The sequence below is a fragment of the Perognathus longimembris genome, chromosome 5 (genome assembly GCF_023159225.1).
Source record: "Perognathus longimembris pacificus isolate PPM17 chromosome 5, ASM2315922v1, whole genome shotgun sequence".
Lineage (NCBI taxonomy): Eukaryota > Metazoa > Chordata > Mammalia > Rodentia > Heteromyidae > Perognathus > Perognathus longimembris.
Window position 1 is genome coordinate 82,357,948 of NC_063165.1, and position 17,448 is coordinate 82,375,395.

A 17,448-nucleotide genomic window follows, 5' to 3' on the forward strand; every position below is an offset into this window, starting at 1 on the left:
GGGCTTCACAGAGGGAAGGGAACCCTCTCTTTGCTGGGCATACGACATTTTCATCATCAGTTGCAATTAGTTTGTCTTTCAGCATGGTAAGGATCTGGCATCTTTTCTATTAGCCTCCTAAGAGAAAAATCCAAGTGCTTGCCAGACCACTTCACAGTCTAGCTTCCATAGCAAATTGCTTTCATCTCCTGCCTCCAAACTAATTTCAGATTTGTGTTAAAAAAAAAAAAAAAGCAAGGCATTAAGGGAAGGAGGAAATGGGACACGCTGCAAGACTGTGGCCTCTGTTTTATTTTGCACATTTACTACAACAACCAAAACATGTTTTAAATTATGTGACACCATTTATGCTTAGCAGAGTTCTTGCTATCAGTCCCTCTAGAAGTTTCCTTTTAGAAGCTTTGCGGTCTTCATTGCCAAAAGAGCAGAAAATACTACACTGGAACACACATGACACAGTAGATAGCTGCCTTCTACTTAGTGACAATTGTGAGTTTTAATTCAGCCAACTCCTTTCCTTTAAAACACAATAAGGGGTAAACAAATGCAGCAGTGATCTCACTAGACACTAAGTTGAAATTATATAACTATACACTATGCTGATCTGTACAATTTGTAGGGGAGAGGTGCCAGAAGGAAAAACTGGGAGAAAAGGAGGAAAGAGGTAACACTGTTCAAAAAGATATGTATTCATTATCTGACTATGTAAGGGTAACTCCTCTGTAGATCACCTTTACCATAACAAAAGAGAGGAAAAAATAATAGGAAATTGAGCAAATGCAACCTATTCTCCTAGAGATAAGCAAATGAGTGAATATAATATCTGGCCAAAGAAAACAAGATAATAAAGAAATAAACAAGAGATAAAGAAATCTGTGATTTAGCTTTTAACAACTGAAAAAAAAACTTGAAGATGATCTAAGAGCAAAAGAACAGAGGGAGAGATGAAAACACTCATAGGCAAAAGAAAGGGAACAAGGAGAATTCTGAATTCAAAACATCAACCTGATGAACAATCCTAAATATGAAGTCGTGTTCCCTGAAAAGAAAATCTATTAAATAATACATTTGTTTTAATAATTGTTCCCTGTAAAAAATAAAGTGTTTATTCACCATTGTGTCATAAACATTTTGAGCCTTTTAAACAGAGTCCCAAAGAAGAAGACAAAATTTTTTTGAAAATGTTTTTTAAAATGGATAATCACTGCAAAGTAAAATTTCCTGTTCTCAATTTGAGTATCTCACATTTAAATCTCACATTTAAATATGCATTTCCCTGCTTCTTTCCTCCCTGACACACCCTACCCCCACTAACTTGTACAAAGGGCCAAGCTAAACCCCCCTCCCCACCTTCCTGAGGTGGCATTCCACAAGCACCTCCTGCTTGGCAGGAGGTCAAACATATCCTTCCACTTCTGAGGACAGTGATAAAACTCAGGAATAATCATATGCAGGTGACCACTGATAGCAAAATGCAATTGGCATTATAACTGATTGATACACTTTCTAATGTCATTGTTATCTACCTGGAACCACGTTGGGGCAACGCAAGAAATACCTTTCAGAGCAGTCTTCTAAATATTTACCTGAGTACAAACATCAGTAGATGCAGCATGATGAGGCTGTGTGCAGAGAGAAGAACTGAACAGCCTTGAGGGTTCTTAAAAGCTGGTGTCATGATGCAAGTTATGACAGAGAGCCGCCTATACACACACATGCATCAGTGTTCATAGAAAACAGAGGGGAAGGCAAGAAATACAGTTTCCATTTGTTGACAATGAAATCATTTAAAATGCAGAATAATCCAGAAGCTTCAGTTCCTTCCAAGAGTATATAAATAATCTTATTTTGCATATGGGTAAAATCAAAATGAAATGTGACGAAGAACTTGAGCTCATCACGCCATGTTTCAATCATTTATAAAATTAACACGCATCCACCACGTGACCATTGTCATGCTAGATCCTGTGGGTAACCCAAAGGGAAACTAAAGACAGTTTCTGTTCTTAAAGACTCTGGCACATTAAAAAAGGATGACTTAATAAACACCAACAAAAAGGCAAATCAAGGAAGCATACACTCAACTGCTAAACTGTTTTAAAATGTAAGTGCTACAAGATATCACATAGTTGTAAACTGAGGTTGTGAACAGAGGCAGCAATGAAAACAGAGGATTAAAAGGTTATAATAACCACAAGGAAAGAAATGAAATGAGTATTTTGAGGGAGGGGACATGGGTATATGGTAGTAAATGATTATGGATTCTTCTTCATACTAACTCATATCTATGTCAAAATTATAATCTCTTGACATATAAAGATGAGTTGCAGGCACTAGTGACACACACCTGTAATCCTAACTGCAAAGGAGGCTAAGATATAAAGACAGCAATTCAAAGTCCCTGTAGGTAGTACAACTCTATGTACAAGTCTGTATAACTCTACGGCCAATTAACCACCAAAAGGCTGAACTGGAAGCATATTCCAAGTGGTAGAGTATCAGCCATGAACAAGAAATCTGAACAAGAGTGTGAAGCTCTGAGCTCAAGCCTTGGGACTGTCACACACACACACACACACACACACACACACACTTAGGTATAAGTCCTAGTAGACTTTCAGTTTGAACCAATTGCACATATTTTTATCAGTACTGATAGCACCCACTTTTATTCTCAATAAGTTCCAAAATTGGACTATAAATTTTGTGGTCATCTTATTTACAATGAGCTTATCTCCGTAGAGAATTATACTATCTGGTATCCTTTCATTTAATATATACCATCCAAAAGGACAGTTTCCAAGTTATATCCTTAATTCTTTTATAAAGATACTTGGTTTTCCAGACAGTAATATAGAACAGATTGACCCAAACGTTTATGAGTCTCCTTAAATTATGAGAGTCCAAAGGTTGTTCTCTCAAGGGATTTCATTTTTAGAACTAAATTGAACCTATAATTCAGAGTCTTCCTTAATGAAATGTTACCGTCAAGCCTCAATTAACAGTATCATTATCAATCAACATTCATCACATACCTGTCACGTACAGGACAATGTTCAGGGTGAAAAGAGTTAGGTGTGAGAGAAAAATGAAAGACATGACCTCTTTTCCAGTAGTTTATTATATAATATATATATATATATATATATACTGTTTATTGTACATCCACCCATCAATCAATCACCTACTAATCCATGATCACAGAACAGCACATATTAGGTACAAATGAATGATTTAGGCAGTAAAGTGTATGGATCAGGGCTCCCATCTGACTACACATAACAGAAACCAGAACACAGTTCATCGATCGCTTAGCAGCCAATTATTCTAATATACCTAGATAGATACTTCAGGTCTGGTAGCAGGGAACCAAGAAGCTTAGTGACTTAGGTTCCTTCCATCTTTCTTGGTGTGTCAGCCTTGTTTTCACGGTAGCCTTACCATTGCAAAATGGCTGGTCTCGCTCTCTCTTTCTCTCTCTCGCTCTCTCTCTCTCTCGCTCTCGCTCTTGCTCTCTCTCGCTCTCGCTCTCTCTCCTCAACTCTGAACCTGGGGAAGAACTCGCTCTCTCTCCTCAACTCTGAACCTGGGGAAGAAGGATGAAGCAACTGAAGCAACAAGAAGGAGAGGTAAATACAAACTTTCTCAGAAATCCCTAGCAGATTTTTATTTTCACCTCATTTGACAAAATTTTCCCAGGAAAATCACCCTTAATTGCAAAGGAGGCTGGGGAAGTGGGTTGTCTGGCCTTTTCAGCTATTACAGGGAAAGCTCAGGTGTGCTGCCCACAAAATCAGACAATGGGGAATTATTCAAACATAGGAAACCATCACATGCTTTTCATATCTGCTCATAAATAAGTCAATTCAGTATGTCTTTTGGAGCATTATTAAATGCTAGACAACTGTGTTAGGTGCTAGGCATAGATGAAAGCAAAGAAGACTGATTTTCATGGAACTTAAAATACAGCCAGGAATGTAAATGGCAAACAAATAGTTATATTTAACACCACATGAAAGGACAAAGAATGTCATGGAAACCCACCAGGGCTGGCCAAATGACTTCTCTAGGGTCTGTCATCTCAGCCAAACCTATAAACCCAGATAGAGAAAAGGTGGGAGAGGGAAGCAAGTTGCAGGCAGAAGATACAATGCATTTAAAGGGCCAGCGAAGATCAAATGGTTACCTCTTAGGAACTAAAGAGAAATCTGAGGTGACTGCAACAAAGAGGGAGGCTAGGAGGATATTGGGCCAGAAGTCACAAGGCTCTCATAGCACAGAGGGGATTTTGTACTTTATTCTAAAGACAATAGGAACTTGAAGCAGGAAAAAACATGGAATACAATGATTGATAAAGCACTTGGATGGGATCATATGGGTCATAAGATGGGTTCGAAATGGGCATCGGGTCATATAGGGAGACTGTAGTAATGTCCAAAAGGAGAATGAGCAGATGTGGCTGTATGGATCCAAGAGATAAGTCATGAGCAAGATGGCCAAATAGGAAGAATCAAGCTGAGACCCAGGATGGCTAATAACCATAATTACAATTTGTTTGTAAGTAATCTCAAATTTTATTAAAGTTAAATAGCTATAAACCTCTTATAACTGCATCTAATATTCCCAATAACCCTGAACATTGACAGTGCACTTATTAGTCTTACCTTCGGCCTGGAAAACTGAGGCAAAGAGTCTAGCACTTCAATAACTTTCCCAAGTCCTCACTACTCAGTGTACAGCAGGGGACAGAGAGGTCAGGAGAGGATAATGAGCATCAACAATGCTTATAGGAGACCACATCCTCCCAACCCCTAAAACCCAGAGGACATAGGAGTGCTTTAGATAGAAGTAAAAAAAAACAACAAAGAACTAGAGACTGTTTTGATTCTGTGGTGCTAAGTAACTGGTAACCTGAATCACAATATTCTCTGTGAAATGAGCTGCATGGACACATGTTACAGTGAACTGAAAGACGAGAAAATGAAGGCATTGGTTCCAATTTATTTAATCAGGCTGACACAGAAAGGAAGAAAAGCTTAAATTGTAGCTAGAAGAAGCCTCAGACTGGATGAAGGTTTGTTTGGAGAGTTCTGAAGAAATGCAGGACCTAAGAACATGCGCAGTCCCTTGGTTTTATCCCTCATAGCTGGTACACTACCACTTGAACCACACCTCCAGCCTTGGTTTCTTGGGTTTTATCCAAACTTATCTTCTCCTTCACCTGTTAATTTTAGTGTGTCATTTTAAATCACTTTATATCAATTTTTGAAAGGTAGATCTAGTAAATAAAAGTCATAATTAATATATCGAGTTCTGCTTTCTCCATAATCTATTCCTCAATGCAGAAATCATAGGCAGTTTAAAAATTGTGCTAGGTAGTAAAAAATTCCAGCTGCACTATAATTCCTTTTGGTGAGCTGAGATGGGGTATTTCTTAAACTCAAGGACTTGCTTGGGCTACCAATCATTAGGTGTTGAAGGTAGGTGGCAATGTGACAGCACCTCATGAAAACATGGGCAAGGGAAAGAAGACAAGCTCCAGAAAACTCCTCCAGGCACTGAGGAGTGGAGGGACCACTCCCACCATGTAGCTTTTCTTTCTGACCATTCTTTTATTTAATACAAAGTTACTTTTAATTAATTAAATATCTTCAAATAATCTTACAAGAGAGCTTCAATTCAAGATGGCCATTTATTCCCTGACCATTCTACAGATGAAGAAATCAAGGCACAAAGACACAGGAGTCTAGGACTAAATTGTACACAGCATATCAATACACGCTGCTTCTCATTGATTCTTACAATGAGTTAGATTAAGCCTAATAAAATTCTGTTAATTGTCATAATCATAACTAATAACAAGAATGGAAAACTCAAGGTGGAAGGATGACTTCAAAGAATAATAATGGATTGAAACTCTACCTTGCTGATTAAAAAGTTGGGGTGAGTGCCTTTAAAAAGACAAGGCAGAAGAAATGTATCTTATTTTGGTAACCATGTTGCTATAGCAACAGCATAATGATAGAAAGGCTTTCAAAGTTATACAGCAATAAAAGATATGTATACATAAGTCTATCAATACTGCTGAATAAATATTAATCCCTACTACCTTGTGTGATCTAGTAACAAGGAAACGCAGGGAAACACTATTTATACCAATCATAAAACCACCCGTCAAGTTCTATTTACTGTTTGCCTGTGTCCACGGAGAGGAGGGATATAAGAAAACAGTACTCCATAACTAAGGACTTTGTTCTGGAGCACAACCTGGGGTTGCTGTGGGGGAAAAATGAAGATAAAGGACTAGCTGGTCTTAAAACTACATGATAGGGATAAAAAGTTCCTCAGAGTTCAAGTGATGCACAGTACTAACCTCAATATAACAAATTATCTAGAATAAAAATATGGAATCAACTTTGGGTTTAAGCTATTTATGTATAGCCCTGTGTCTACTGGAGCCATTTTTTCAGCAACCTGAAATAGAACACCTGCTTTTCTACAATGGTACCAACCTCACTATTACCAACCTCACTTCCATCAGTAACAGTTTTCATTTTACTGCAAAGAATCTCACTTTGCTCTAAAAGGGGATCCCAAGGGGATTGTGAGGCTTTGAGAAGTCCCCAGAGGTCTGAAACAGTTCCTTCCAAAGCAGGCTTGCCCCATGAGGATGATAGTTCTATATCAGTCCTTTGTTCAGTAAACTTTAGATGACTCGGAATTTAATTCTCTCATCAGTTTTAACATAAGCTACTCCCATGCACATGAGAAGAGTGCTGAATCCAAAAGCAGAAAAAACCAAAAGCTTGGGCGATAAGTGTACATAAGAGCCACTAAGTGGGAATGTCTTACTGTGTGCATTTTTGTTTTTCCCCAGTACTTAGGGGTTTTAATTCAGGGACCAGGCACTTGCTAGGCAGATGCTCTACCATGTGAGCCAAGCTACCACCAGTGCCTTTTCCCACTGGTTACTGTGTGTGTGTGTGTGTGTGTGTGTGTGCGCTCACACGCATGCTGGTCCTGGGCTTGAACTCGCCTGGGCACTGTCCCTAGCTTCTTTTTGACTCAAGGCTAAAACTCTACCCCTTGAGCCATAACTCCACTTCTGGTTGTTGTTTTTTTTTTTGTTGTTGTTGTTTGTTTGTTTCTGTTTTGAGTAGCTTATTAAAGAGTCTTGTGGACTTTCCTGCCTAAGTCAGCTTTGAACTGTGATCCTCAGATCTCAGCCTCCTGAGTAGCCAGGATTGATTACAGGTGTGAGCCACCAGTATCCAGCTCTGTTGGCTACTTTTGATGCAGGGTCTCAATTTATGCACAGCAGGACTGGGCTACAATCCTCCTTATTTGTGCTTTCCCTGGGTCAGGAGGGACGAAGGTTCATGCCACTGTGTCTAGTCATGCCTCACCAAAGAAGATATAAAGAGGACAAGCACATGGAAAGACACTCAGCATCATGTGGAATTATTAATTGTAGAATTAAAACAACAATAGGATGCTACAACTACAGACCTTGAATAGCACAATTAACCTGAATAATTTAATGTTTCTGTTGAAAAGTTATACCATAAAACAAAGAATATGTACAAGTTGCTTGGGATATTTCTAAAAACTTACTATTAATTAAATTCTTTAAAGTTCTCCCAAAGAACTTAAAGAGTTGTTTCCTCTATCCATAGAAGAATACAAAAGATGTAAATAAAAGGATAGCTAAAATGCCATCTATTTAGAAATTTTAAAACATACTTCTAAGTATTCCTTAGAAGGGATACAATTGTGTCAAATGCTGAAAAGTGGGGAAAAAAAGACAAAGTATTTCTTTAAAAAGAAAAACTGAACTTTCATCTTATTACTCAGTAAATGAAAACAAAATTCTATCATGCAAAGGCATTGCCAACACAACAAACTTGTCACCTCAGAAAAACATGATAGTTTAAACAGCATTTATTTGAAAGAAACTGAAAACAAATTAATCAAGACTTCAATTCAAGCAACTAGCAAGAAAACTAAAAAATTTTAAAGATAAGAAACAAACAAATGTAAATAGGGTAATAACAAAATAGAAAGGAAACAGATTTGATTATTGAAACCAAATCTGGTTATCTAGAAGGGCCAACAAAATAGACAATCTGTTATTCTCCTTGGCAAAAAGTTCCTCCCCTTCTCTCCCTCCCTCCTCTTCCTCTGGCTCTTCCTCAAGCACAAACGATCCTCTCAAGGAAAAGAGAAAGAATGAGAACCAACACAGAAGATGAACTGTCAAATAAGGAGAAACACATATTACTAAATAACAAGAAATCTGAAATGACAAGTGATATTCTTAATTTCATAGGAAAATATCATTTTATGAAACTAGTAAACTTTGAAATCAAGGAGTAAAAATCCACAAATAAAAGTCATACTTAGAGAGGAAAGAAAATGGATCACCAGACATTTTCTATGAAGGAGATCTACCAAAGCTGCAAGAAACAGCAACTCCAATGTTATTCGGATTGCCTGCTGCACATAAAAGGTGGAAGGCTTCTTAACTTACTATAATAGAGTGGCATAAGCCAGACTTGGAATTTATTTATTTAAGCGGTACTGGGAATTGAACGCAGGGCCTTGACAAGAACTCTTAATTCTTAAGCTACCCCCCTAGAAAGCCAATTTTTAAACTATTAAAAAAAAAAAACCTGCCTATCAGCTTCACCAGAGAACCCAGGTACAAATATCTATGCTAAAATACTCTCAAGTTAATCTAGCATTTTGTTAGAAGAACTATGCTTTTCATAAGTCATTTTCCCTCTCACCACTACTATGGGTGATTAGTGTTGTACAAAAAAGGCATTTATGTCTTAATAATCATGTGTGCCTTTTAACCTTTAATTTATAGTACATCATAATGCTTTTCTACGTCATTGAAACTCATATAAATATTTATATCCAATGAAGGACTCACAGGAAAATAGCACCTTGTGTTGAGGGGAGTCAGACGGACTCCATCTTCACTAATCTCCCCCCGCCCCTGAGCCTCAGGGTTGGGACTGTGCCCTGTCTGCTCAGAATCCAGGAAAGGTCCCCTTTGCTGTGATAAGATTGTGTAAACTGCTTGACCACAACTGCTTGCCCACCTGAGTTATAAAACGTTCAAGGTTAAACCTGTGCATCTTCCATCAAGGAGCAGCCCCCATGTGTAAGCATATCCGCCTGAATCATGTAGGGACTTGCCAAATTCCTGCCAATTCTAACTAGAATGATAGGTTGGTTCAAACAGATACTGTGTGGCAGACTGTAACTCCATTGGCCACCTGCGTGTGACCTGGCACGCTCTGTAAGTGTTGTAACCTCATTGGCCACCTGCATGTGGCAGGCTTGACCATGTGGTGTTTGCCTTTATAACCCCAACCTGAGAGCAGCTCATGGTCGCAGTTTCAGCTCCTAGGTCTGGGCTGCGACCCTGGTCAGTCATTTCACTTTTTACTTCCCCAATAAATCCACCTTTTTCATCTTTTTATTTGAGACTGTCTCTGAGTGGTGGACTCTTGGAGGAACAGGGAATCCCCTCCCTCGAACCTCATAAGACATAGCATTTAGCGCTTTGATAAAAATCATGATAAAGTTAAACACATACACAAAATTCTGAAATACATGACATGATTGAAATGGTTTCAAACTAAAACTGTTCATTATAACTTCCTGTTAGAAAACGTGTAATATTTATTATATTAGCACATTGAAAGAGAACAATCATACAATCACACTAATGACAAAGCCTTTATTTATCACAAGTCAGTCCACTTGGCAATGAAGCTAGCTGAGATTGGTTTGGGAAGGGGATGGAGAGGATGAGGGAGAGTGACAAAGTGTGACGCTGATGCAATAGCACAAACTTTGGGGCCCAGAACCAAACAAGAAACTAGAAGGTGGCACTGCAAATTTGAGGAGAAATGAAGTACCTGATGAAAAATAACCAGAGATTTGGAAAGTAACAATAAACATGAAATGTAAGGTAGAGTTCTACCTTATATTATACACAAAAATAAATTGCAAATATATTGAAAATCTAACTCTGAAGTAATACTGTAACTGTGAAACGTATTTATTTCTACTTCACTGACTATTCCCCATTCTTATAATAGCAGTCAAATTTTTCTTTAGTAAATAGGTTTCCTTTGTTGAATAAACTCTGCTCAGAATTGTTCATCAAGGCTCTCTGCTTTATAAGACTAAAGAAGTAGGACTTGAGTCGTCATGTAATCAAAAGAAGCCATTAAGACTCTTCTAAGACTTCAGTCTTAGAGGGAAGGATAAAGAAACAAAGGGGAGCTAATTCACTCCGAGTCTCCGCACAGGTCCTAGCAAGAGCTGCTTCCTGTCCTTAGCTAAGTCTTTCAATGAGCACTGCCAAGAAATTCCTTTTGGTGTCAAGGTTATTATTAGAGTAAGTTTCTGTTGTTTACAAACAAAAGAACATGATGAAGAACCCTATCTGGCCAGAATTTGACATAAGATTAGTAATTTACAAGGGGGAGAGTGGTAAAAAAGAAATTAATAAAGTCTAGAGGCATGGCTCAAGCACTAGGTGCTAAGTTCAAACCCCAGTATTGCCAGAAATAAAATAAACAAGGTAAAAACAAAAAACAAAAAAACAAGCAACCATTAGAAAACACTAAGATATGAAGTAGAAAGTTAATATCATATTAAGAACTCCTATAAATAAAACAAATAATAACCCAATAAAAAACAAAAATAGGACCTTAAGTAAGCAAATAGAAAAGTGAGTAGGATATATATACATATATACATGCATATGTATATATATTGATATTGATATGGGAAGAAGTATATTGTCTAATAAATATGAAAAAGTGTTTAGCTTCACTGGCAAAAACAACAAATAACTATGAGATAACATTTTTTTTCACTTAAGCGATTCAGAAAACTTAAGAGTATGACAATATTAACAAAATGTAGAAATATAGCCACTTCAAAAACTACTGGCCAAATGTAATGGATACATCTTCTCAATGGATAGTTGATATAATACTCATCAACACTCTTAAGTTGGCATATGATTTCTTTCAGCAACCTCACTTCTACAAACAACGTAGGAGAAACATGTCAAATGAATATAAATACAACTCCTCTATGCTTTGAAGTAATATAAATGCTGAGTTAAAGCTCCACAGCTGACAAAAAGAAAAATAAATACTGGAAAGAGCAACAGCAAGGTATGCTGTATCAGTTATAATATGGGACACGGTGGTGCAGTCAAGGGCAGGGTGAAAACTGGACAATCTCTAGAACATATGACTAAGTGGAACAAGTAACAGAACAAGGCATTCATGCCCAAACATCTATAATAAATAGACCATACCTTATGTCTATTATAAAGGCAAAAGACACAATAAAAGATTTTTAAAGATATACCAAACCACGAAGAGCTGTTTTACCTCCAGTGAAAATGCAATCAGCACGCCATCTAGGGTTGTCCTCATTTGTCATTCTGTATGCTTTTCATACTTCCTGTGCTTGTGTGTAACTTGTAGAACATAAATTGTTTTTGTCTTTTTGTGCTGGTAGTGAGACTTGAACTCAGAGCCTTGTGCTCTTGCTCAGCTTTTTCATTCACAGCTGAGTTCTACCACTTGAGCTATGCCTCCAATCCAGCATTTTTGCTGGTGAAGTGGAGATAAAAGTCTCTTGGATTTGTCTGTCCAGGCTGTCTTCAAACCATGATCCTCAGCCCCCTGAATAGCTAGGATTATAGGCATGAGGCACTGGCATTGGGCTTAGAATACAAAACATTATGTGAGCAACACTGAAAAGGAATTCCTAATAGGCAGAAACCCTCTAAATTAACATCTTTAAACTGAATATTTCAAAATTTAAAAATTTCTTGACTCAAATGCTGTATCTTATTATTCCGATTTGAAATTGAAGAAACATTAACATAAGGTTCCTAGTAAAGATCTAAGAAATATGTGATTTAATTGATAATGTAATGATATATTTTATATGATAAATTATATAAATAAATTATACAATAACCTATATGTAAATTACAATATATTATAAATATCTATGTGTATATTATCAAAAAATTTTATAGAAGTACTTAGTCTTCAGGGGTTAAAAAGTACTTTCACAAAGATATGAATTTCACTAGACTCATTATTAAGGGTTGCTTAACATCAATTGTAGATACTTTTAAATCAAGAAACTTTCATTCATTAGAAAAAGAATAAGCCATAAAACATAAGGAGCAGTCACATTAATTCCCACACAAGGGAATTAAAGTGGGCTGGGAATATGGCGTAGTGGCAAGAGAGCTTGCCTCGTATACATGAGGCCCTGGGTTCGATTCCCCAGCACCACATATACAGAAAACGGCCAGAAGTGGCGCTGTGGCTCAAGTGGCAGAGTGCTAGCCTTGAACAAAAGGAAGCCAGGGACAGTGCTCAGGCCCTGAGTCCAAGGCCCAGGGCTGGCCAAAAAAAAAAAAAAAAAGAAAAAAAAAAGGGAATTAAAGTATCTTAGGCAGATTGTACAGTATCAGGAACTCATTTTAAAAATTTATTCCAATTTCTCTAGGTGCCGTTGGCTTATGCCTGTAATCTTAGTTACTCAGGAGGCTGGGATCTGAGGATCACAGTTCAAAGCCAGTCCAGGCAGGAAAGTCCCTGAAACTCTTATCTCTAATTAACTACCAAAAGTCTGGAAGTGAAGCTGTGACTCAAGTGGTAGAGCACTAGCCTTGAGCAAAAAAAGCTCAGGGACAGAGCCTAGGCCCAAGACTGGCAGCAGCAGCAGCAGCAGCAGCAGAAACAACAACAAAATGATTCCAACTTCAATTATTTAGAATTCTATAGTTATTTTAATGTTTTGCTATCCTTTTCAAAATACGAAAACCTGGCTGGGGATATAGCCTAGTGGCAAGAGTGCCTGCCTCGGATACACGAGGCCCTAGGTTCGATTCCCCAGCACCACATATACAGAAAACGGCCAGAAGCGGCGCTGTGGCTCAAGTGGCAGAGTGCTAGCCTTGAGCGGGAAGAAGCCAGGGACAGTGCTCAGGCCCTGAGTCCAAGCCCCAGGACTGGCCAAAAAAAAAAAAAAAAAAATACGAAAACCTTATTATGTGTATATGTATATATATGCATATATATGTATATACTTAGCCAATCATTTTCTAATTATTTGGAAGCCTCAAAAGGAAACTATAAATTATATTGATAGTTACACTTAAGACACCTAATTATGAGCAAATGGATTCAATTAAAAAAATGTATGCTTGATATAGGAACATTCTAGAAAACATTCAAAATCTATTGTCCGTCCTTTTCTTTCAAACTAAATCAAAGAGTAAAGAGAAAATCATCCTCTAACCTTTCAGTTTTGGATTCACTGTCAATTTTATACTGGGCAAGGTCTTGACTGAGAGACTGGAGCTTTTCTTGAAGTCTCTTTTCCCGGTCTACACTTCCTTGATAAAATTCCACCTCCTTCTCCATTGCTTTCAATCTTTCCTCCATAGCCTTAAATTCGTGCAAAATCAGATAGCTGACTCCGCAGTACTTGCAAACTTTCTCTTCAGGAGACATCTAGGAAATAGAATAGACATTTGCTGAGATACTACTTTGAATTCAGCTGAAGGTATTACTAAAGCCCACACTGGTCAGGTGAGGTCCAGGTCCAGAGCGCTGTGCCACAGGTAAGAGCCTGAATCTGCATGTTTACCATGCTGACTCAGACACAAAAATCTTCCAACTAGGAAAGCTTCTTTCAGAGCAATATTTCTCCATGGTATCCCTCAGAGAGATTTACACTTCAAATAGGTTCCATAAAATCCAGTAAAAAAAAAAAAAAAGGTACAAACATCTTTACAATTGTTGTACTAAGATGAGTTTTCCACAGAGCTGGAAGGAATCTTCCCCTGAGCGCCTGGACATGCCTTTTGGCTCTTTTCAGATCTTATTTTTCTCATTTACAAAATTATGGCATTGAACCAAATGAACTTGAAGTTCTTCACTTCCAACATTTTATGAATTTTACAGGATATAGCATTCTGTCATACATCTACAAATAGGAAAATTATTTTGAACATAATCTCTTCTCCCTAGATCAGATCTTTCCCTCTATTGGGTGCCATGTCACTTATAGACTGACATGGAGACTACTGGCATTCAATACCCACATGAAATGTGAGACTAAATATTGAGATTAAACCTCTAAATCAGTGCCTATGGCTTTAATCATTTATGTTATATTTAATCTACCATGTGTACATTGGCCAAATCCTCTTACTTCCTTCAGATTAAGTGTGCCTGGGGCTCTGCCAGCAAAAGACCAGGGAAAAATGGAATTTCAGGAGTCAGGAAAGAAATGGCTATTTTTTTTTTTTCTGTGTCAAGTAAAAATCGCCTCAAGTAGCCTCTGCTTCTTTTGCTTTGCACAGAGGGTAAGAGACAGCTTCATGAAATATTTGCTCCAGGAACCAAACTGCATCAACCGTTGGATTACTTAAGAAATATTTATTTATTTATTTATTTATTTATTTATTTATTTATTTTTATTTGTTTTTTGTTGCCAGTCCTGGGGCTTGAACTCAGGGCCTGAGCACTGTCCCTGGCTTCTTTTTGCTCAAGGCTCGCACTCTGCCACTTGAGCCACAGCGTCACTTCTGGCCGTTTTCTATATATGTGGTGCTGGGGAATCGAACCCGGGGCTTCATGACTACGAGTCAAGCCCTCTTGCCACTAGGCCACATCCCCAGCCCCTATTTATTTATTTTTAAAGGACAGGATCTTTGAATTCACAATCCTTCTGCCTCTGTCTACCAAGTGTTAGAATTACAGATATACATTAACAGTACCTGGCTAAGGACTTAACTCTTTTTTTTGCGAGTCCTGGGCTTTGGACTCAGGGCCTGAGCACTGTCCCTGGCTTCTTTTTGCTCAAGGCTAGCACTCTGTCATTTGAGCCACACCACCACTTTTGGCCGTTTTCTATATATGTGGGCGCTGGAGAACTGAACCCAGGGCTTCATGTATACGAAGCAAGCACTCTTTGCCACTAGGCCATATTCCAAGCCCAGGATTTTACTCTTTTTCCTTTGTTTTGGTAATTCAGGAGGTTGGGACTCAGGGCCTACATGCATGCTAGGTGGACACTTTGCTACTTCAGCTACACTCTCATCTCTTTTTGCCGTGTTTTCTAAGTAAGGTCTCATGTTATGTCCCATGGACTGGGATTCTTCTATTTATGCTTCCTTATAGCTAGGATGACACTCAGAATTTATTGGTTAAAATGGGATTTCAACCACATAGTCTAGACAGTGAGCTTCCCAATCTTTGTCTCCTGAGTAGCTAATATTACAAACACAAGCCAATGTATCTGACCAGGAGTTCTTTTTCCTTTTCCTCTTTCTTTCTTTCTTTTTTTTTTTTGGTTGGTCAGGGTCTGGGCACTGTCCTTGAGCTCTTTTTTGCTCTAGGCCTAGTGCTTTAACATTCTGAGCCACAGCTCTACTTCTGATTTTCTGGTGGTTAACTGGAGATAAGAGTCTCATGGACTTTCCTGCCCCTGCTGGCTTTGAGCCACAATCCTTAGATTTCAGCCTCCTTCCTAGCTAGGATTACAGGAGCATGCCATGGGCTCCCAGCTCTTTCTTTATTCTTTTTCTCTCTCTCTCTCTCCTTCCCTCTCTTTTTCCCTCCCTCCCTTCCTTCCCTTTCTTTATTCTTCCTTTATTTCTTCTTCCTTTTCTTTTCTCTCTTCCTTACTTTCTTTATTCTCCTTTCTTTCTTTCTTTCTTTCTTTCTTTCTTTCTTTCTTTCTTTCTTTCTTTCTTTTCTTTCTCTCTCTCCCTCCCTTCCTTCCCTTTCTTTATCCTTCCTTTATTTCTTCTTCCTTCCTTTTCTTTTCTCTCTCCCTTACTTTCTTTATTCTCCTCTCTCTCTTCTCTCTTCTCTTTCTCTCTCTCTCTCTCGCCCATCCTGGGGCTTGAACTCAGGGCCTGTCTGTGAGCTTTTTTGCTCAAGGCGAGTGCTCTAGCCTTGTTAATCACAGTTCCAATTCTGGCCTTTAGGTGGCTTAATGGAGACAAAAGTCTTTCTTGTCTGGGCTGGCTTTAAACTATCCTCAGATCTCAGTCTCCTGAGTATCTAGGATTACAGGCACATGTCTAGCTTTATTCTTATTTATTCTTAATGCAACCCTCCCTTGATACTATAGAAGCTGCTCCAGTAAAGGCACCACTATATCTGCCATTACACAAGTATTGATTGGAAGAAACTAATAACAAATTTCATAGTAATAAACGTATCAAATTAAAAACCATAACACAAAGCATGAATGGCCATATTGATCCTGTAATTGCTGATGATACCCAAATATACAGATTTATAAACCATCAGGTTAAGATAACCTGGTTCAAACCTAGCAGGCTGCCCAACAACCTTTTTCTTTTTTTTTTTTTGGCCAGTCCTGGGGCTTGGACTCAGGGCCTGAGCACTGCCCCTGACTTCTTTTTGCTCAAGGCTAGCACTCTGCCAACTTGAGCCACAGCACCACTTTCAGCTTTTTCTATATATGTGGTGCTGAGGAATGGAACCCAGGGCTTCGTGCATGCGAGGCAAGCGCTCCACCACTAAGCCACATTCCCAGCCTGCCCAGCAACTTTTTCAACATCCCCAAAGATGGGAAAGTACTTTGCAAGGCAGCCCGTCCCATCCTCTGCCAGTTTTCTCTCAGGAAATTTTTTCTCATGCCTACCTCAATCTGCCTCCCAGAGCAGCCCAAGCCCTGGTGTCTCTCACATAAAGACTTTCCTGATATTTGAAGACAGTTCTCAGGAACATTCTGTGTTTTCACTTGTCCATAAAATTCCTCCAGTTGTTTTTCAGGGTTTTGAATTTATTTCTCATTTTTGATCATTTGTTCTGATCTGGTTCCAGCTTGTGCATGCTTCAAAGGATGATGGGTAGATATGCATAGCTCAGTGTGTTTGGACTTACTAAAACAGAACAAAAGTGGCCTCAAAGTTTCCTTAGTGAAGCATGTCATCAGTCCTGTTATTAGGGACTGGCGCTTGCTAGGCCCTAATACAACCTTTGAATACACAGTTCTTTAAAATTTTTAGAACATTTATGCTGCTATTTTATATATTGTAACTGGCTTTTATGTTAAATAATGCCTCTGCTTAAAATACAACAATAGCTCTTCCTGTAAGAGGCCTGTGGTGACCTGTAAAAATGGATTGCTACTCTTTGACCCAGAAACCCCCACAAAATCATGCAAGTCAAAAGGTTCAAATCCTTGTGTTCACTTTAATAACACCCAAGAAACAGCTCAAGTCATCAAAGGTTTGCGTATCCAAAAAGCTACCTAGTATCTGAAAGATGTCACTTCAAAGAAACAAGGTGTGCCATTCTGGCATGACACTGGTGGAGTTGGCAGGTGTGCCCA

General features: G+C 38.5%; 1 protein-coding gene across 1 annotated transcript in view; it reads right to left on the reverse strand.

Annotated features, from left to right (window-relative positions):
• The window catches only part of Lekr1 (leucine, glutamate and lysine rich 1), a 107,067-nt gene that overhangs the window by 74,288 nt on the left and 15,331 nt on the right, over positions 1-17,448 (reverse strand). The window contains exon 3 of the mRNA XM_048345859.1: positions 13,369-13,583. Coding sequence (XP_048201816.1) covers positions 13,369-13,583 — 215 coding nt within the window. The remainder of the gene's footprint in view (positions 1-13,368; positions 13,584-17,448) is intronic.